The sequence below is a fragment of the Zingiber officinale genome, chromosome 6A (assembly GCF_018446385.1).
Source record: "Zingiber officinale cultivar Zhangliang chromosome 6A, Zo_v1.1, whole genome shotgun sequence".
NCBI lineage: Eukaryota > Viridiplantae > Streptophyta > Magnoliopsida > Zingiberales > Zingiberaceae > Zingiber > Zingiber officinale.
In genome coordinates, this window is record NC_055997.1 from 145,186,450 (window position 1) to 145,208,487 (window position 22,038).

The window sequence follows — 22,038 nt, forward strand, 5'->3', positions numbered from 1 at the left end:
ATCGCCAGAGACCGGAGCAACCCGGTCGCTGACTGCAGGTAGCGTCGACCGGAGGATTTCTGATGACTTGATAAACATAGAAGACAGCTCACCACTCGGGTCAAGGAGATGCGGTCAACATTTCAGACATGTCACACCGACAAATCTATCTTCTCAACTTCCCGACAGTTGCTTCTCTTTAATCCTCTAAGCAAATTATTGCTTCTATAAATTACAATATAATTACAGATATTTTAAGTAACGGAATTGAAAATTTGTGGTATGTGGGGTTCGGGACGTAGATTTAATTAATACTATCACTGTCATGGTGAGCTGGAATTTATAATCAATCTTAATGTAGACCCAAACGGAAGACTTCGGGAGTCATCGCCTTGCAAATTATTACTTCTCTTTTCTCCTCCAAATCTATCATTAGCCAGATCCACACCAAACAACTTCCGCATCCTTAATTCATCCGGAGCTATGGCAGGAGCTTTGGTAGGTGCCACGGCTGGCTTCTTAGCCAACAAGGTGGCAATTCTCGTCGAACTCGACGAGAAACTCAAGGCAATGGCTGGTACCAAAAGGAAGATGGAGAAGTTTAAGGAGTTGTTGACGAACATTGACTCGGTGATCCAAAACGTCGAGTCCCGCCCTTTTATCGATGATGCTGTGAAGGACTTGCTGAAGAAGCTCAAATACTTGGCCTACGATCTCGAGGATGTTGTGGATTACTATGACACCAAAGTCTTGCATAAGAAGCAGAGATCACACAGTACTGTTTTAAGGCCGGTGCGTGATTTCTTCTCTACTAATAATCAAGTTTTGTTTAAGAGTAGGATAGGCAGCATGATAAAAGCTATAACAGAAAGTCTGGAATCTATTTTGCTGCAAAAGTCCATTCTTCTCAATTTGCCACCAGGCATGTCGCAACCAAGTCCTTACAGAGAGAACCACTCCCGCAATAGGTTTGTTGTTATAGGGAGAGAACCAGAGAAGGAGATGATTGTCAACATGTTGATAGATGACGATGATGAAAGCAGCCATGAAACAGTGAAGGTCATTGCCATCGTTGGGATGGGTGGCCTGGGGAAGACTACACTTGCTCAGCTTGTTTTCCATGATGAAACGGTGAAAATTCATTTTGCAAGTTTGAGAATGTGGACAGTTGTTGAGGCTGAATTTGATCCTCTAAAAATAATGAACTCTGTTTTAGAACTCGCTACTGGTGCACCAGCCAACTACACACAAATAGATTCAGCAAGGCAGAACCTAGAAAAAGTATTAACCGGGAAGAAATTTCTACTCGTGCTGGATGACGTATGGAATGAAGATCCATTAAAGTGGGGTGTACTGAAAGCAGCCTTAATATGCGGAGTAAAAGGAAGCAAAATTCTAGTGACAACCCGCAGCCTACATATCTCTTCGATAATGGGTTCATCCAAAACCCACCAATTACAACAGTTGTCCAAAGATCATTGTTTGTCCTTGTTTCAACAGTTTGCTTTTGGAGATCAAACAGTGGATCAAAGTTTGATGGAAATTGGTGGAAAGATTGTTGAGAAATGTGGCGGCGTGCCCTTGGCTGCCATTTCTCTTGGTAGCATGCTCCATAGCACTCGAGATGAATCGTATTGGTCCTCCTTATTGAGCAGTAAAATATGGAAGCGGGACAATGAAAACAACCTGCTAGCTGTACTAAAGTTGAGCTATAACAATCTCTCTCTGCAGTCAAAGAAGTGTTTCACATTTGGCTCCCTATACCCAAAGAACTGTACGATGGTGAAGGATGAATTGATAAAACTATGGATAGCAAATGATTTTGTGCGTTCAGACGCTAATTTTGATGCCGAAACAATTGGCAACCACGTCTTTACTGAACTTGTACATAAGTCATTCTTTCTCTTAGCATCTTCCAAGGAGCGTGATTTTAGAGATTTTCTATGGGCATCTTCCGAGGGGTATGATCTTGGAGATGTTAGTCATGTAACCAACTGCACGATGCATGATGTGATGCATGACTTGGCACGATCAGTATCGGTAAATATATATTGGAATGATAAAGAAGATTTGGCGAAAGATATTGGAGACAGAATATATCATTTGCACATGCACAAAGATTTTGAAAATTTATCAAACACTATTCAAGCCCGGGGCAAGAAGAGATTGTACTTGCGTACCCTTATATTGAAAGATATTAGTTTAAACACCGATCAACTTGAATTTGTTTTCTCAAATTTGAAATTTTTACGGGTGTTAGATTTAACTGGCAATAAAATCAAGGAGGTGCCAACGTCAATAAGAAATCTGATACATTTGAGGTACCTCAATTTATCTCGGAATATTATTGAAGTTCTATCTGACTCCATAACCCTTCTTGCCAATTTACAATATCTCAATCTCAGTTTCAATGAGGGACTTCAAGAGCTACCAAAAGAGTTATGGAATATGCAAAGCCTTCGGGATCTTGATTGCAGGTGTTGTAATTCTGGATTTATACGCATTCCCTGTGGGTTGTCGAGACTAACTAATCTTCAAAGTTTACCTGTCTTTGTTGCTGATAGTAGAAGTGGTGCATGCTCAATTACAGAACTGGAGGATTTGAAGCTTAATGGAGAAATGACAATTAAATTTTCTGAGAATTTCACAAACTACTCTTGTGGTGGAAGAAAAATTTTACAGGATAAACATCTTAAAGAACTAAGTTTAGAGTTTAATCGTTCGGAGACAAATGACAAGGGCATGTTGGACGATCTTTGTCCCAACACGAGCTTAAAGAAGTTGGGCATATGGCATTATGGGAGCTCACAATTTCCAACATGGTTTATACAGTTACAGTCACAACTGCCAAATTTAGTTGAAGTTAGTCTTAATTATTGCCGTGGCTGTGAGCATATTCCTCCGTTTGGAAATCTGCACTTTCTTAAGAAGCTTGACTTAATCTCTACGTATGGCATTACACACCTGGGAGCTGAGTTTCATGGGAACGGAGGCTTTCCTTCTCTTCAAGAACTCAACTTGCATAGGATGAATAATTTAAAGGAATGGTCAGAGTCTCATGGTGCCGATCAGTTGTTCCCTTCACTGCAGCGGCTGCGGGTTTACAGATGTCCTGAATTGAAATGTATGCCGAGGCTTCCTAACATTCAATCCCTTGAGATATTTTACTGCGATGGGAGCCTACTCTCATATGTTGGAAGTCTCACTTCTCTTTCTATTCTCCGAGTGGAGAAGATGGACAACATGACATCTTTTCCAAGTGGTTGCATTAGAAACCTCACTTCCTTGATAGAATTACGAATTATAGGATGCGATCAACTTCTGTCTCTTCCTAGGGGTGAAATGAAGCGCCTAAAAAAGATTCGTTCATTGACCATTGATCGTTGTGATAGTTTGGCATTCTTGCCGTCGGAAGTGGGACGTCTCAATTCTCTTCGTTTTCTACGGCTCGCAGGTTGTCCAAGGATAAAATTGCAGCCATACGAAGTCGTACAAATATTGAATTCGGTACATGAGTTTGAAATAACGATTTGTGGCAAGAATGTCAATTTACATGAGCAACTACAACGCTTATACACGCTCAGAGAATTGTTTATAACTGGCGAACATGATATCTATAGCGACACCCAGTTATGTATCTGTTGTTGTGAGGAATTGGAGTCATTGATGATACCAGATCCAGCAAGCAGTGTGCTACAACATCTATACATAGATGGAATTTCCAATCTCACGAAGTTGCCTGACTGGCTACAGCATCTCGAGTCTCTTCGTTTTCTGTCAATCCACAACTGCTCACGACTAGAAACGCTGCCACGGCTTTTGTGGTTGCAAACTTTGACAATTATTGACTGCCCGCAACTGAAAAGAAGATACGAAAGGGACAGCGGCGAAGATTGGCCGATCATCGCACATGTGCCATATGTTGATATTTAATATGCTCCTCAGATTCAGCCGATCGACATAGTTCAAAAGGTACGTTAGAAAACTATTTTAGTTGCAGTTTCCTTTTTTTTTTAATTGAAAAATGATAGTATTCAAAACTTCTTCATTCAATAATAAGCTTAATGCAGAGCACTATTAGAAAGTTTTTAAAATTAAAAATCAATTTCAAGACAAGGAAAAAGGGAGAATTCTTAGAGCTTTCAGAAGTCTCATAGAAAAAAAGGACAAAATTTTGACATTCGATGAATATATTATTAAATAGAGTACTTATGTCTAGATAAAATGTACAATTAACGAAGGCACTAAATACTTTGCCACCATACACAACACAAAATGCATTTGTAATTCAAATGTGTGAATATTGTTTGGAATACTCCAAAAATAACAATTAAGATGACATTGAATAAGCATTAATTCAATTATTTTGTAGTCTTCTTACCTTTCCTTTTAGTAATATTCAATTATGATTTTCTTTTTTAATTTTGGCTCATTAAATTCATTTTGTGCTCACCACATCCTTTGCTTTTCTTTAACCTCTAGATTCATTGGCGAACGGTTCGACTGCGCATGAGATCTTAGTGGTTGCTCAAACCTATATACATTGTGTCTTATGAAGTCCTTTTATTGCAAGTAAATTTGTTTTGGTTGAGCCTTTAAAATTATACATGTGATTCAATATATGTCACACTAGACTTCATTGTTTGATACATTATGATTTTTCTCTCTCGAAGGATTATTGCTATGTGAGATCTTGTTGTTGCTTTATGGTGTCGTTATGTTGTAATAAATAAACTACTTGATATTGACATGGAGTTGGATATTATGTGATTTGATCCTATTATTTGCATACATTGTAGTTTTTTTTCTTATATGATGATGCTCTTTTGTATAAAATAGAAAAGGTTCTGTTAAAATATTTCTATGAAAGTCAATTAAAATCGACACAAGAAGACTCCAAATAAAGGAATTCTCAAGAACAGTATTGTGGCAATCTTTGTAAAAATGGTACCTAATTTATTTTGTATAAATCTCATTGATAAACATTTACAAGCTAAAATCACAAGAAGTCCACAACAACATTTGAGCATTATTTGCCATCTTAAATCCTTGCTAATAGAAAACTAATGGCATGATCACTTTTTAATTAAACGACTGGATAACACAGTGAATTCATTTTTTTTTTCCTAGGAACATAATCCTTGGCTATCGTTTGGGTTAGAGGAGGGTGTAACTAGAATTTCAAGTTGAAAGGAGTGCGATTTCGTCAAGAAAAAACTAAGAAACTCGAGTAGGAAACCAATAAAGAGAGGTACATGATTTGGAAAATTTGCAAAGCTACTCTACCTCAATAATCTGTTAAAATTCTCAAATCTAACGAGAGAATATCTAACTGTTGAAAGGGACCAGAATAAGTGCCGTACCTGAGATTTTCTGGGCCTGAATCAAATTTTAAAAATGACCCCTTAAAACGGACAACAAGTAGGCAATTGGTATAACTCCTGAGATTTGTCTCAGGTCTGGCTCTGACCCGAATCACAGTAGGCAATTGCTATAACTCCATGTCTAATGAACCATGATTTTGTCGATTTAATTTCATCTTGCAAGTTTTTTTTGGATAAGAAGGACAAACAATTATGCATTAATGTAAGGCTTACTTATCTCTACAAGTAACCCGACCTAAGAACGGGCCTGGGATCATAATAAGAAGAACAAGGCTTTAAACAATCCAAAATAAAGAAAGGCCCTATGCATTTTGAAGGTGTGCCTTCCGAGTGGTTCATCTAAAACCATGCTATATAAACTCCATGCCTTACATCCTCTGACTACTAGAAGCCACAACTTACACAGAGGAGAACCTTGAATTCACAGCATAAGTTCCGGTTAGAGATTCGTGGCAAGAAAGTCAAGTTACCTGGGCAACTGCGCAATCAGAATTGTTAATAAGCGATGAATATGGTATATTTTTCTATTACCTCAAAGCCACGCAGTTAGGCATTTGTTATTGTGATGAATTGGAGTCGTTGATGACAAGCCAGTAGCAAGCACTACTGTGCTAGAAGATCTATACATAAATGAATTTTCCAATCTACATTACCTAAGTCTCTTCGTCTTTTATCAATCCGGCACTATCCACTATTAAAAAGGGTGCCAAGGGGTTTGAAGGATCTACATCTGGAAGATTTGAGGCTTATGAACTGCCCACAGCGGGGACGAAGATGCCGAAAGGTGCATCATCTCACATGTGCCACATATTATTATTTGTCAAGTTTCTCAGTTTCGGCAAGACATAGCTCAACAGATAAGCTAGAAAATTATTTTAGTTGAATAAAATAAATTATGAATTCATATTATTGTTGTGAATACTCTTAAAGTAACTAGTAAGATAGACTATAAAAAAAATTACTAAAAGATAATACCATAAAGATAGTCATTTTAGAAGAAATCATTATGATTTTAATAAAAGATGATAAAATCATTATGTTTGAGTGTTTATATTACGCAAAAGATAATGATTTTATACTATATGTTATAATTGAGCTCATTTTTTAATCAGCAACATCTTTTATGATGATTTTTTTATACAATCAACAGAAGATAACGATTTTATACTATCTCGAGACGCGCCTCTTAAACATAAGGTTGATTACTAAACTACTGACACACTCATATTATATGTGATAACTATTAATATTCCACATACAAATATCGAACCACTAGCCATAAACTACATAATATGACAAGCAAAATAATACCATGATAAAATTAATAAAAGTTTCAAACTTTCAAGTTTCAACTTTCTAATCTAAACTAACAAAGTTCATCAAAACAAGTGTAATAAGTCAAATTAATCATCAAGCTCAAGATCATCCTCATTGTATTCTTCTTCTCCTTCTTTATCTTCTAAGTCTTAGAGATGAGTGTCTCATAGAAGAAGATGTATTTCCCTTCTCAACTTGTTTAAACCTAGCATGTGAACTAGAGGTCATGGATGTAATGTTTTTTTCTCTAGTACAATATTCAGGCTCTTCAACTCCACTAGCTCTAGCAACGACATCCCATGTCAAGTCATCACCTTCAAAACCCAACTCATCTTCTCCATTATCACTTTATCCATTCATTCTACCCATTAGCCATTCATTACTGTCATCAATATCCATCAAAGAGATGGGGTCAATCTTATCACGTGCATCATATCGAAGTTTTAAGACACGATTGTATTTCACAAATACCAAATCATTTAAACGCTGTTGAGCTAGCCTATTCTTTTTTTTGTTGTGAATCTACAAAATGTCAAAAATCATAATAAGTATAATAAAATAGCAAAGATTATTTTCTACTTATAAAGGTAACATATTAATAGTATTATACATTTATATTTATTACATACCTGCTCAAATACACTCCAATTGTACTCACAGCCGAAAACACTACAAGTGAGGCTAAGCACTTTAATAGCAAACTTTTGTAATTCTGGAGTATTTGCTCCATAGCATTCCCACCATTCTGTTGGAGATAATGAACTTTTATGTCTAATTATCATATTCCTCCCAAATAGTTCTTCTGTCTTTCGATATATAGAGAGTTGAGTAGTGATTTTATCTTGCTCAACAGCGATTGAAACCAATCTCTCCATAGTTTCAAACAAATCATTCACCACTTCTCCACAGATTTTTGAATCTGTGTATGAATAAAAAAAATTCTAGATTCAAATAATGTCCTGCAACATGCAGAGGCCGATGAAGTTGGCATTCCTATCTCTTATCAATGATCTCAAACATTGCTTTGTATTTTTCTTCTTTCTCCTTAAAACAACATCTTTTCAAACATTTCCAGACAAAAGATCTTGGCAAACTCAAATATTTCCTAGGGATAGAAGTGACACAGTCTAAAGATGAGATCATTATATCTCAAAGGAAGTATGCAATGAATATTCTGGAAGAAACAGGAATGTTAAACTCAAAGACAGTCGACAATCCCATGGATCCTAATGTCAAGCTCCTGCCAAATCAAGGGGAGCCTCTTTCAGATCCTGAACGGTACAGGCGATTAGTAGGGAAACTAAGCTATCTTACTATCACTCGTCTGGATATCTCATTTGCAGTAAGTGTAGTAAGTCAGGTTTTCAACTCTTCGTGCAAAGAACATTGGGATATCATGACTCGCATTATTCGATATATCAAGGGTGCACCGGGAAAGGGTCTTCTATATGAAGACAAAGGACATACTCAAGTTGTGGGATATTTTGATGCAGATTGGGCAGGATCTCCCTCTGATAGAAGATCTACTTCTGGATTTTGTATATTTGTCGGAGGTAATCTTGTTTCTTGGAAAAGCAAAAAGCAGAATGTTGTGGCAAGATCCAGTGCAGAGGCAGAATATCGAGCTATGGCTATAGCCAGTCAAGAACTTATATGGTTAAAACAGTTACTTCAGGAACTAAGGTTTAGAGAGGTTACACAAATGTCACTCATATGTGACAACCAGGCCGCTATCCATATTGCCTCAAATCCAGTCTTTCATGAGAGGACAAAACATATTGAAGTTGACTGTCACTTCGTTAGAGAGGAAGTCATATCTGGAGAAATATCTACTAGTTTTGTCAACTCACATAATCAGCTAGCAGATATATTCACTAAGTCACTTAGAGGTCCCCGAATTGACTACATATGTAACAAGCTTGGTGTGTATGATCTATATTCTCCAGCTTGGGGGGGTGTGTTAGAATAGAATATTTATAAAGGTATTTTTGACTTTTTTGTATATCTTCTTTCCTATATAAAGGTCTAACTCGTGGCTCCCAAGATATGAGATTTTGGCCCCTTTATCAATTGGACATCAAAAATGCATTCTTACATGGTGACCTGCTCGAGGAAGTCTACATGGAGCAACCTCCGTGTTTTGTTGCTCAGGGAGAGTCTTCTAGACTTGTATGTCGCTTACGAAAATCTTTATATGGTCTTAAGCAGTCACCCAGAGCATGGTTCAGTAGATTTAGTACTGTAATTCAACAGTTTGGTATGACTCAAAGCGAGGCTGATCATTCTGTCTTTTATCGCCACTCATCTACTAGTTGCATCTATGTAGTGGTTTATGTTGATGATATTGTAATTACATGTAATGATCATCAATATAAACCACTACATAGATGCAACCAGTAGATGAGCGGTGATAAAAGACAGAATGATCAGCCTCGCTTCGAGTCATGTCAAACTGTTGAATTACGGTACTAAATCTACTGAACCATGCTCTGGGTGACTACTTGAGACCATATAAAGATTTTCGCAAGCGACATACAAGTCCAGAAGACTCCTCCTTAGCAACAAAACACGGAGATCATGGAATCAAGTTAACCCTAACCCTTTTTATTCTAACCTTAATTACCCTATCGGGTAGTCTACTCTTTGTTACCCTTATCGGGTAGATTAAGTTCGGAGGTGCCAACTATTCTGGAGCCTTCCCTTGGTTTTTTTAAGATTTTTGTAAAAACTTAATTGAATTTGGATTAATTTGAATTTTAATTTAATTTTATTTGAATTTTAAATTAATTTTATTTTTAATTTGAGTTTTAATTTAATTTTATTTGTATTATTTTTCTTCTAGCTTCCCCAGGATCATAACCTCGGTATGGTCTATCGAGGTAATGTATTTGATCCTTAGGGACCCAATATTGACCAAGTCCAAATTGATTAACCAGGTTGGACTTGGAGACCCATGCTTGGACTGTTTTTCTATTTGCTCTTTGTACAAGAGATAAATAAGATTTATATTTTTTCTTTGGTTTAAATCCTAGACCAGTTCTATTGTAAACGACTCTTTGTATCCCAAGAATTAGGTCAAGATTCTTGGAACCTAAAGAAAATCGTTCTAGTGTTTTCTCCAGATCCTTGACTTGAATTTTCAGGCTGGAATTCTCTTCTACAAGTTTTTGGACTTGAGTTGAGTTTCCAGTCTGAACTGGTTCAGTCAAAGATTCGGAGTTAGTCACTTTTTTAAGGACTTCTACTTCCTTTAGAAGTGACTTGACTCTAAGGTTTGATTTAGCTAACTTTCGTAACAAATAATTAACTAAATTATTGAGTCAAGAGATACTTACAGAGGGATCAGGCCCTTCGGAAACGGATACGGATCCGTGGCTTTGCTCAGACTCGGCCTCCGACTCGCTCTCACTCTCGGACAGGTTGATTTGGTCTCGGGCCATCATCGCAAGTAAACTCGTCTGATCGAGTTCGTCGTCGTCGTCTTCTGAGGAAGATTCATCCCATGTCGCCTTCAGGGCCTTCTTCCTTCTCTGCTTCTTGGCTTCCTTTTGGTTGGGGTAGTTGGTCTTGATGTGCCCCTTCTAGTTGCATCCGTAGCAAATCACCTCAAATTTTACTTTAGAATTCGGTTGGGTCTCCTTGGATTGGACTGCCTTCTTTAGGTCCCTCTTGTTGAAGCTTTTCTTCTTCTTGTAGAGTCTTTGCACAAGGTTCATGAGTTTAATGGTTACTTCATTGTCTTCTTCTTCTGAGTCGGTTTCTGCTTCCGGCTCCTGTTCAGTTCTTCGACGTGATCTTGATTCGCGAGTTCCACCGGTACCTGCAAGTAAAGTAATTCCTTTCTCGGAAGACTGTGTATTAGTCTGCTCATGAAGTTCGAATTCTGAAAATAACTCGTCTAATCTAATTGAAGATAAATCTTTGGAGACTTTGTAGGCATCTACCATTGATGCCCACAATGTACTCCTAGGGAAAGAGTTGAGTGCATACCTTATGATGTCCCTATTCTCGACCTTTTGACCAATTACGTGGAGGGAGTTGAGGATGTCTTGTATACGTGCGTGGAGTTGACAGGTCGTCTCATTTTCCTGCATTTTTAGGTTATACAATTTATTAAGCAACAAATCACATTTACTTACTTTTGTGTCAGAGGTTCCCTCGTGGAGTTCGATCAGCTTCTCCCAAAGCTCTTTTGCTCTGGAGAATGGTCCAACTTTGTTGAGTTCCTCCTTGGTCAGTCCGCATTGGAGGGTGTAGATTGCTCTGACATCATATTCCACCTTCTTGATTAGGGACGGTTCCCATTTTTCGCAAGGTGTTGGCTTGCCGTCTTCGTCGGATGGCAGTTGTAGTCCGGTCTTGATTATCATCCACGTGTCGAATTGTGTCTTGAGGAAGGTTTCCATTCGCCCCTTCCAATATCCGAAGTCTTCTCCGGAAAAAAGTGGGGGGCGAACGGTGCTGAAACCTTCTTGTTGGGCCATTTAAAATCCTGAATGACAAAAACAATAAAACCGGTTCCAAGACTGGGTCTTGGATTAGTAGTGCGGGAGAAGAAGGGAAAACGAGCTCGAGTGGTATTGTACCAACCTCGAGCAAAACCGATTCAATAAAACAATTAGAATGTAGCTAATAAGCTAATTCTAATTTGACTTTGAAAAATCTGAAAATATCACGAAAAAAAATATTTTGAATAGTGGTTGCACTGGTTCAAAACAACCCCGCTCTGATACCAATTGTTGGATCGAAAGCGCTAGAGGGGGGGTGAATAGCGCTCGTGGCTTTCACTGTTTCGAATTCGTAAAACTATCGAGTTATAAAGCAGCAGAAATAAAAATGCACAAACACACAAAAGACACGAGATGTTACTTCATTCGGAGCCTATCTCGACTCCTACTCGAAGGCCCGCGGTCGTTGACCGCTTTCAGTGGGCAACAACTATAAGTTTGAAAATACTACAGATTAAGTACAATAAACAAAAGTTAAAGTATACCGACAACATTTAAAAATAGCGAATTTGGAGTTCCGGGTTGTCGGGAGGTTGCTACAGCACTTCGGGGTCGTTAAGTTTGCAGTTTGTCGTAAGAGTATCGCTTAGGAGTAGTTATTATGAGCTGCTGGTCGAGTGCTGCTTATAAAGGGTGTTCAAGGCGCCTTGAAAGCCATCCAAGGCGCCTCCAGGATGGCCTAGTCGCCCGCGTGGATCAAGCCTAAACTAATCGTGACTTATCCCTTCAAGGCGCCTTCTGTGCTCTCCAAGGCGCCTTCAAAGCCCGGTCCAAGGTGCCTCCGGTCTGGACTAAGGTGCCTCCACTGAGCTGCGCTGGCAGAAGCTGGCTCGCACCTGAGGCGCCTCCAAGCCCCATGGAGGCGCCTCGGACACTGTACATCCGAGCATAGCTTGTGTTTTTTGGTACCTGCGAAATGTGTTAGTCCAGAGTACCTGCAACACAGAGTTAGTGCATAATAATAATAATGAATTAAAGTTTGACAGTCTCCCGACTGTCCGAGTCTGACTTGAGATTTTCGACCGGAAATCCTAAGTCGACCCGACGCCTACTGTTTCCTCTACGGGGAACGCGTCCTCACCTACTCTATTCAAGAGATTTACCTGTTGCCAGTGTGATCCTCCAGATCGACTGGACTTTTGCTTGGTGCTCGATACTTCCGGACTTTCTGCTGGACTTCCGCTTCCCGGCTGGTCTAGTCTTTCACCTGGTCCGCGACACCAGGACTTTCCACCTAAGGTTACCCTCCCAAGGACTTTTTCCTGAAGCACTCGACCCACCAAGACTTTCCGCATAGGGTTACCACCCCCTATGACCTAGGGTTACCACCCCCTAGGGTTTTCACTTGCCTAACCACAGCTAGGACTTTTCCTGAAACACTTAAACAGACTTGTTAGATCACAACATAACCTTAACTTTGAATCCTTTGCCATTATCAAAACTTAAGTTCGATTGTCGGATGCTTCCCGCACCAACAAGTACCACCTAATACGAGAAATCGTATAAACGAGGAGAAGTTGTTGCCGCCTAGATTGCATCAGATGATAGCCTAAGAGATCCTTTCATTAAGGCCCTTAAGGCAAGAGCTTTTGATGGGTATGTTGAAGGTTTGGGAATCAGATATATGGCAGCAGATATGACAGCTTAGCCTTTTAGTATAAGTGGGAGATTGTTAGAGTGTATACTAAAAGCCTAGCTTTTGTAAACATTTATTTTGAAATAAAGAATCACTTTTGGCCAAAAATATTTACATTTATGTTAAGTGTAGTTGTTTAATTAATTTATATTGTAGATAATATGGTGTGTGGTGTCACGCACAGAAGATCATGTTATCAGTTCTTTATAAATTATAAACAATTGCTCACGACTAAAATGGAAAGGAACAAACCGTCGGTAAAGTCGTAGTGTGATTAGGAATTAGTTTATCTTGACTAATAAATTACACTAGTACACTCTAAGTGTATTGAGTAGGATCATTTTAGGTAAATTTTTTTTTATACTGACTTGATAAAAGAACTATACCTTAGTTATTATGGAAGTGTGTACTCTTAATCCTAATATAATAACAAACACATATATTTAGTATTTATTTCTTTGACTTATCAATGGGTGAGATTTAGCTCGATAAATCAATAAGCCCGATAAGTTGGGAAATGATATTACTTATAGTGTGTGTTGTTGATTATAGAAGGAAACTGTGCCCTAGTAATCTAGGTTGAGAATGACCCCAAGAGGAGCTCATAAGGATTGTCATGTTAAACCCTGCAGGTGGACTTAGTCCGACATGACGATGAAGTTGAGTGGTACTACTCTTGGACTAAGATATTAATTAAGTGAGTTGTCAATAACTCATTTAATTAGTGGACATTCGATATCTTAAACACAGGGAGACTAACACACTCATAATAAGAAGGAGCCCAAAATGTAATTTGGGATTGGTGCAGTAGTTCAATAATAATTCTTTAGTGGTATGAATTATTATTGATGAAATTAAGTTGTGTCAGGGTGAACACGGGAAGCTTATTTTCATCGGGAGACCAAAACCAATTCCTCCTCTCGGTCCCTATCGTAGCCTCTTGTATATAGAGAATTATACCCGCCTTCTTACCCATTCTTTGGTGGCCAGCCAAGCTAGCTTGGAACTCAAGCTAGGGCCGGCCAAGACCCAAGGATTGAGCCAAGATTAGTGGCCGGTCCTAGCTTGGAGTCTAAGCTAGGTGTGGTCGGCCACATATAATATAAAAAGGATTTTATTTATAAATTTTTCTTATGTGGATTCCATAGTTTTAAAAGAGAGTTTAAAATTTAAATCTTTCCTTTTATAACTTTCTACAAAAGATTAAGAAAAGATTTGAAATCTTTCCTTATTTGTAGATTGAAAGGTAGATTTTAATTTTGAGAAAACTTTCTTTTTTTTAACCATGTTCATGATTTAAAAGAGAGTTTAAAAATTAAATATTCCCTTTTATAAGTTTCTACAAAAGATTAAGAAAAGATTTGATATCTTTCCTTATTTGTAGATTGAAAGGAGATTTTAATTTTTAGAGATAACTTTCCTTTTTGGAAATCATCCACATGTTTAAAAGAAAGATTTTCATTTATAAAATTTCCTTTTATAACCCACCATGAAGGGAAAAATTATTAGAGAATTTTTTTATAAATTTTCGAAAACAAATTAGGAAATTTTAATTCTTGTGAATAAAAACTTTCCTTGATGGAGAATTTTAAGTGGCCGGACATATGGTTTAAGAAAAAAAATTTAATTTTAATTAATTAAAATTTTCTTTTCATGGCAAAGTAATAAGAAAGTTTTTTATTTTCCTTATTTGCCAAGACCAAAGATTATAAAAGAGGGGGTAGAGGAGCCTTCATGAGGAACAACTCTATTCTTTTTCTCTTCCTTGGTGTGGCCGGCCCTTCAAGTTCTTCCCTCTCCTTTTTCTTTCTTCTCCTTGGCCGAATTTCTTCAACCTTTGAAGCTTGGAAGGTGGTCGGATCTTGCTTGGAGAAGGAGGAAAAGGAGGCTTTGTTTCTAGCATCCCTTGGAGCTTAGTGGTGGTGGCCGAACCATATCTATTCTTAGAGTACTTGTGGTGGCCGAATCTTGCAAGGAGAAGAAGGAGCTTTGGTGGTTCTCATCTCGGTAGATCGTTGCCCACACAACGTCCGAGATAAGAAGAGGAATATGGTAGAAGATCAAGAAGTTATTTGGATCAATAGTGTTAAGTTCCGCTTGCGATCCAAGTCTAAATCATTAAGAACAGATAAGTTAAATTTGGAATCAATAATGTTAAGTTCCGTTTGCGATTCCTAATTTAATTTCTAAAGAACACAATAGGTTGTTTAGGAAAGGTTCGACACTTGTACAAAATTTTTGTACAGTAGAACCGGTACGATCTTCCTAGGACCAACCAACACGAACCAATCTGATCAGTTGATCGAATGAAGCAAATTCCAGAATAGAGCTACTGATCTTCGTGCGATGTGAGTTCCTACCGATTCGTGAGCCCGAAGGGCGTTTCCCAGAGGCTGTGATTGAAAGGTTGCACTAGTTGGAAGCTTGATTCTTCGCCCGTGGTTACTCGAAGGGCGTTCTCAGAGGTGACTCTATTTTTCTAGCAGAATGAAGAAGATCTGATCCGGATTTAGTTGTGGAATGCTTAGGGTTTAATTTTCTTTATCTTTATATTTGAATTGTTAATGTTCCTGCTAAGATATGATGATCTGATAATTTTTTTTTCATTTTCTTTTCTGTTTAAGTTTACTTTTGCAATCTTGTTCTATTTTCTTACTTGCAATATGATTCCTTTAGAATTCTGCATTTCAACCCCCTGTTCATTTATTTAGTGTAGATGCAAATTGTTTCTGATTTTCTAAAATGTGCCATTTGAATTCTATGAACAAATATAATGCGGATCTTATTTTGGCTACATGAATAAATCACTTTCTAGTTTAAATCTTCCATTTGAATCCCCATAAGTTTGTGTTAGATTCGATTATGGAATTGGGAAACTCTTGTACTATGTCACTGAGATTGAATTTAGATGGAGAAAGAATTCTGTGAAATTCTTAATGCAAGCTTGAGTTATAAATTAATTGGGTGACCTTTGAGTGTGATTACGAATTGGAATTTATTTCAGTTTGTGCAAGTTTGAATTAGGTTTAAGTTTTGAGTGAAGGATATTTCTGTTCTAGTAATGTATCTTTTGTTATTGAATTGTGAATGGAGGAATTTGAATTTAGTTGATGCTAACTTGGTGAAAAGGAATTGGATTATGTTTCGAAGAGAATGAACCTTCTTTGATTCTAACCTTGATTTATACACACTCACCAGTTATCCTTGGAAAAATACGACTTGGGACTCGTTATTACAACATTTGTCTTAATTTTAATGAGTTCTAATCTTTAGCAATTTGGGGTACCTCGTGCAATGCAAAAAGGCCGACACGAGCACCCTCAATGTCATTGGAGACACCTTCAACCGTGTCAACTTGACCGTTTCGAATCTGGATAAAGTTTTATCCATTGCCTTGACTGGAGGCACCCTCAACCCCTCTGGAGGCACCCTCAAGGCTCGAGATAGGATTTCCAGGAGCTATATAAAGGCCCCTGGAGGTAGGAAATTATTCATTCAACTCTGTATCAACTTCCTAACAACTGTTTGAGCTTTTAGTGTGTAAAAGTTTCTCCGCCTTCAGAGAAGAAGACTTTCTTAATGCGCTTTCCAATCGCCTTGGATTAATAACCACCTAGGTTGTAATCAAGTCAAAAGCCTGGGTCTTTTCTCTACTGTTTTATTTCTATTTTATTTTATTATTGTTTCTATTTTTGAGTTGAAAGAACGAGGAGGGTTTTGTTTTTACTTGCAGGCAATTCATCCCTCCCCTCTTGTCGGCCCCGTTGCACCATCACTAAACCCTTTTAAGCTTATAGTAGGGTTATCTAAGTGCTTAACTAAACATTCAGCAGAAAGAAACCTAACCTTATAATCAGAATTATACAGTTGACTTATACTAAGAAGATTGTACTTGAGTTTTTCAACAAGTAAAACTTTCTTAATAATAAAATCGATTTTGAATTCAATATTACCTATCCCAATTACCTTGAGTTTTCTATTGTTTCCAAAGGCAACTATTCCTAAGCTTTTGTAGGTTAATTGAGTGAATTTGGTGTGATCTCCAGTCATATGTTTGGAACAACCATTGTTCAATATCCACTTAGTTTCTTACAATAAGTAGAAGTTAAAAATTAGTTTAAGTTAATTTTAATCTAATTTTTAAGTTTTAATTGTTAATTTTATTTCTAAATTTTAATCTTAACGTTAAAATTTTTACATTCAATTTTTTTTTAATTTAGATGATTTTTAAGTTTAAATAAAAATTTTTAAGTTAATTTTAAAATAATTTTTAAGTTAAAATAAGTTTTTAAAATAAATTTTTAGGTTAATTTTTTAAAATAATTTTTTAAGTTAAATCAATTTTTAAAATATTTTTTAAATAATTTTTTAAGTTAAGTCAATTTTTAAAATAATTTTTTAAGATAATATTTAAGTTAAAATATTTTTTTAAATAAATTTTTAAGTTAAATCAATTTTTGAAATATATATAGATCCCAAAACATAGCATAGACAGTAGTCACATGACATTTTTAACTTGTGTATCTATATTTACCTTCTTCTATATTCATGAGGTCGACAGTAAAAGTTCGTTAATATAATTCATGAGGTCGACAGTAAAAGTTCGTTAATATAATTGATCTATATTTTTATTATAAATATCATATAAAAAAAATTCAAATACTCAAAATAATAACTAATAACATAATAACACAAGACGTGTCAAATCTTATTCCATTATCTCATAATATTTTTAATTCCTAAATGACACCCATTACTTTTGAATAATATGCTAGATAAAAATATATATCTCGTAATATTCTTTAGACCGATAAAACAACAAAGATGTTTTGTCAATACCAAACTGTTCCAGCCAATCTTGATGAATAGTAATCGCAGGGCATACCACAGTGACCACTGACATCGAATGATTAAAGGTCAAATTTCAACAAGTGTCAATCTAAGATTTACCAACCATACACCTGTGTAATTATATTGGCACTGGATAGTTAACTAGCAGATTTTTTGTTAGGACGAACAATAATTAGTCCAAATTAACTAATTCTTCTCCAACATCAATAAATCAAATTTAACAATCCATTACCTTAAATTGGTCAGAAAAACATCTCAGAAAACGAGAAAGAAAAATAGCCAACTGTGGCTTTTCCTCGTTTCTCCGGCGACTAGCGACAGTCGCCCGTCCGGTTAGCTTGTTGATGTTGGCCTGCCATTGGAAAAGCAGGAAGGGAAGAAGAAAGGATTATTGAATCCATACTTAGCATGTTGAGTGTTGCTGGAAGAACGAAAGAAGAAAGGGAAAAACTTTCTGCTCTTGGTGTTGTTGCTGGAAACGAGAGAAGAAAGGGCTCTACTCATGTTGCTGGAAGAGGGAGCTGGAAGAGGGCAGCAACTAGGGCTCCGTTTCCCCTCTTCGCTGGCGGACTCAGCTAGCTCCGGCGAACTCCGACGAACTCTGATGGCTGCTGCCAAAACCGTCGCTGCTCTTAACGGAAAAACACAAACAACACATAACTAGCGCGACTCCTATGTTTTCTATACCAAAATTTGACGAAGATGAAAATGCTCACATATGAACCAAAATTGTCGAAAATTGAATGCCATGAACTCGACAACCCTCCTAAAACTTGTGGCTCTCATACGATTTGATGGAGACTTTATGAATCATTCTACTTCATGCAACCAATTAAACAAAAACAATTCTATATACAAGATCATGCAATTGTCTAAAATTCATAGCATACAATTGCAGAAAGCAATAATTGTGAAAAATCATAAACCAAACCTGAATCCAAAAACATCACCTAGTCTCGATTTTGATTTGAAAACCGAAGATGGAGAAGACTCGACAGATGAGATCTTCTACTGGAGTTACGACAACCATATTTTGAGTCTCTCTCGAATGGGATAAGCAGAGTTTCCAGATTCCTTAACCCAGAGGGCATCACACGTTTTATAAACTTTAGACCCACCCGAAACCCGTTAATAGCTTGTCAATATTAACGATAATGAGTTAATGGATTACACACATACAAGTATACAACCCACATCCTAATACACACAAACCCACAATTAAGAAACCAATTAGAACTCACAAAAATTGAGAAATTAAATCTAACATTAGAGTCTCTGAATATAAAAAACTAAAATAATTTTACTAGCAACAAAAGGATTTCATAAGATGCAACAACGTAACTACGATCTCATGCCCAGTCTCCATCCTCAGCCTACCAATTTATAGGTCAAAGAAAAACAAAAAACATGATGAGCACAAATGGCTTTACTGACCTAAAAGAGATTAAAAGAATCATGATTGAATAAAACTAAAAGGAAGGATAACGGCACTATACATATAATTGAATTAATATTTATTCAATATTATCTTACTAGTTATTTTAAGAGTATGCCAATCAGTAATATCTTTTTTGAATGACAAATATATTTATGTTGCACATAATATAAGCGACTATTGCATTGCAAAGAAAGAATTATATATTTCAAGATCTCCAAAAAGGATGTGGAAATACATAGGAACTCTTGAATGAAAATTGAAAAGGAATGTAACTCCAATTTCTTCGGAAATGATAAGATCTTTGGCACAAGAAGAAGGGGTGATTCATATCATCTTGACTTGTTGACTTGGTTCTGCTTCCCCTCTTTTTTTAACAATACCGAGTCGGGTTCTTCTCCTACTAGTATCGAATAGAACATGTTAAATAAAATCTTCTTCATGTAAAACCTATTCGATTTAGATCGGGAAAATCGTACGATGATTTTATATATATATATATATATATATATATATATATATATATATATATATATATATATATATATATATATATATATATATATATATATATATATATATATATATATAGTAAATGTCTAAATTAATAAGTGACTATTTTTTTATGAGAATTATGAGTAACTATTTTTAATTTTACAAGAATTCGAACAATATGCATGTATATGAGGAGACTTAACAACCTCTCTAGATTACCATATCCAGATTATTATTGACTGGATGCTTGAAGACTAAATTTTTTTTATAGAAACAAAAAGGAAATCATGTTGTGCAACCATACAAATCCATATAGTGATCTATTTTATTCAACTAAAATGGTTTTCTATCTTACCTTTTCAACCATATCCGGCTGAATCTGAGGACAAACGCTTCTTTGACTGTATACTAAGAGTGTCATAGCTTCACTTATGCACATCTAACACATTCTGTTCCTTATCTGGGATCTGCCATATTTCACTGCAGTTCAATACCGTGGACCAATCAGTTTTATCTCGAGTGCCACGGAGCATGCTACCAAGAGATATGACAGCCAAGGGCACACCGTCACATTTCTCAACAATCTTTTCACCAATTTCCATCAACTTTTGATCGACTGGTTCGTCTTCAAATGCAAAATGATAAAACAAGGACAGACAATCATCTCGGGGCAATTGTTGTATGTGATAGGTGGTTTTGGATGAGCCCATAATCAAAGGGACCTTTTGGCTACGGGTTGTCATCAAAATTTTGCTTCCGGGAGCCCTACAGGTTAAGGCTGCTTTCAGTACACCCCACTTTAATACATTTTCATTCCATACATCATCCAGTACGAGCAGAAATCTCTTCCCCGATAATGCTTCTTCTAGGTTCTGCCTCACTAAATCAATTTCTGAGATTTTGACCGGTGCAGCAATAGCCAGTTCTAATACAGACCTCATTATCTTTGCGGGATCAAATTCAGTCCCAACAACTTTCCACATTCTTAGATAAAAATACTCTTTTACACTGTCATCATTGAAAACAAGCTGAGCAAGTGCAGTCTTCCCCAGGCCACCCATCCCTACAATGGTGATGACCTTCAATGTACCATGACTGCTTTCATCATCATCATCATCCTTTGTTAACATGTCGACAATCATTTTCTTCTCTGTTTCTCTCCCTATAACATCAAAGCTATTGCGGGAGTGGGTCTCTCTGTAGGGACTTGGTTTCGACACGAGGATATTGCCTTGTGGCAAATTGAGAAGGATGGACTTTTGCAGCAAAATAGATTCCAAACTTTCTGTTACAGCTTGGATCATGCCACTTATCCTACTGGTATACACAACTTGATTATCAGAAGAGAAGAAATCACGTACCGGCCCCAAAGAAGTTTTTGATCTCGGCTTTTTCTGCAAGACTTTGGTGTCATAGTAATCCACAACATCCTCGAGATCGTAGGCCAAGTATTTGAGCTTCTTCACCAACTCCTTCACAGCATGATCAAAAGGGCGGGAGTCAACGTCTTGGATCACCTTGTCAATGATCGCAGACGACTCCTTGAGCTTCTCCATCTTCCCTTCGATACCCGTTATAGCCTTGAGTTTGTCCTTGAGTTGGAGGAGATCTGCTACATTCTCGCCCTTGAAGCGAGACGCATCACTTACCAAAGCTGCTGCCATAGCTTCTGATGAAGGATGCAGAAGTTGTTTCCTGTGGATCTGGGCCTGGCTAACAATAGATAGCTTGGAGGAGAAAAGAGGAACAATAATGCAGGGCGACGACTCCTTGAAGTCTTCCTTTTTTTGATGAATTATTAAAAAGGGTTGGATCTCCATTAAAATTGTTTATAAATTCCAGCTCACCGTGATAGTGATAGTATTAATTAAATCTACGTCCCTAACCCCACCGACCACAAATTTTCAATTCCGTTACTTAAAATATCTGTAATTATATTGTAATTTTTAGAAGCAATAATTTGCTTAGAGGGTTAAAGAGAAGCAACAATTTGCAGGGCGACGACTACTTGAAGTCTCTTTTTTTGGATGGATTATTAAAAAGGGTTGAGTCTTGAATAAGATTGTTTGCACATTTAAAAAAAAAATATTGAAAAAAAAAATTTAATATGGGGTGATTGATATGGTGTTAGAAGTTTTTCATTCGTCCTCATTGTAAATCGGAAAAGTGGCCGCTATGGATATAAACCATAAATCTAGTAATTAGGTACACGTCCATTAAAAAAAAAAAATCCAATACATGCAGTGTAGCAAAGATCGAATTACGAATACTAGAGTGATAACTTCCGCTACACCATAATCTGGGCCAATTGCCTACACATTCCAGCTCGCCGTGGCAGTGACGTGGGAATTCATGAATTTTCAGTTCCGTTGCTTAAAATATCTGTAATTAATGTATTATTTTATTTTTTAAAACGTCATGTAATTATTTTTG

The 22,038-nt window shown here is 36.9% G+C and overlaps 2 protein-coding genes across 3 annotated transcripts; one reads left to right on the forward strand and one right to left on the reverse strand.

The window, feature by feature from the left end:
* Positions 1 to 354: 354 nt before the first annotated feature.
* LOC121998504 (putative disease resistance protein RGA4) lies at positions 355 to 4,746 on the forward strand. Of its 2 annotated transcripts, XM_042553455.1 has the most exons (3): positions 355 to 2,300; positions 2,385 to 3,951; positions 4,462 to 4,746. In XM_042553455.1, exons 1-2 carry the CDS (start codon positions 463 to 465, stop codon positions 3,910 to 3,912), a joined length of 3,366 nt encoding a protein of 1,121 aa, XP_042409389.1. In that variant the 5' UTR covers positions 355 to 462; the 3' UTR covers positions 3,913 to 3,951; positions 4,462 to 4,746. The 2 variants fall into 2 exon arrangements, with proteins under 2 accessions (XP_042409389.1, XP_042409388.1); XM_042553454.1 differs by having other exon boundaries at positions 355 to 3,951.
* A 14,741-nt stretch (positions 4,747 to 19,487) lies between these two features.
* Positions 19,488 to 21,425, reverse strand: LOC121995438 (putative disease resistance protein RGA3). Its single transcript, XM_042549178.1, has 2 exons — positions 19,961 to 21,425; positions 19,488 to 19,513 (listed from the first exon to the last, which is right to left on the reverse strand). The coding sequence occupies exon 1, from the start codon at positions 21,423 to 21,425 to the stop codon at positions 20,031 to 20,033; it is 1,395 nt and encodes a 464-aa protein (XP_042405112.1). The 3' UTR covers positions 19,488 to 19,513; positions 19,961 to 20,030.
* Between the last annotated feature and the right edge of the window lie 613 nt (positions 21,426 to 22,038).

What these genes read in the sequence shown, in the direction of transcription:
- LOC121998504 (XM_042553454.1), top strand. Translation starts at nt 463, where the DNA reads ATGGCAGGAGCTTTGGTAGGTGCCACGGCTGGCTTCTTAGCCAACAAG.
- LOC121995438 (XM_042549178.1), bottom strand. Translation starts at nt 21,425, where the DNA reads ATGGAGATCCAACCCTTTTTAATAATTCATCAAAAAAAGGAAGACTTC.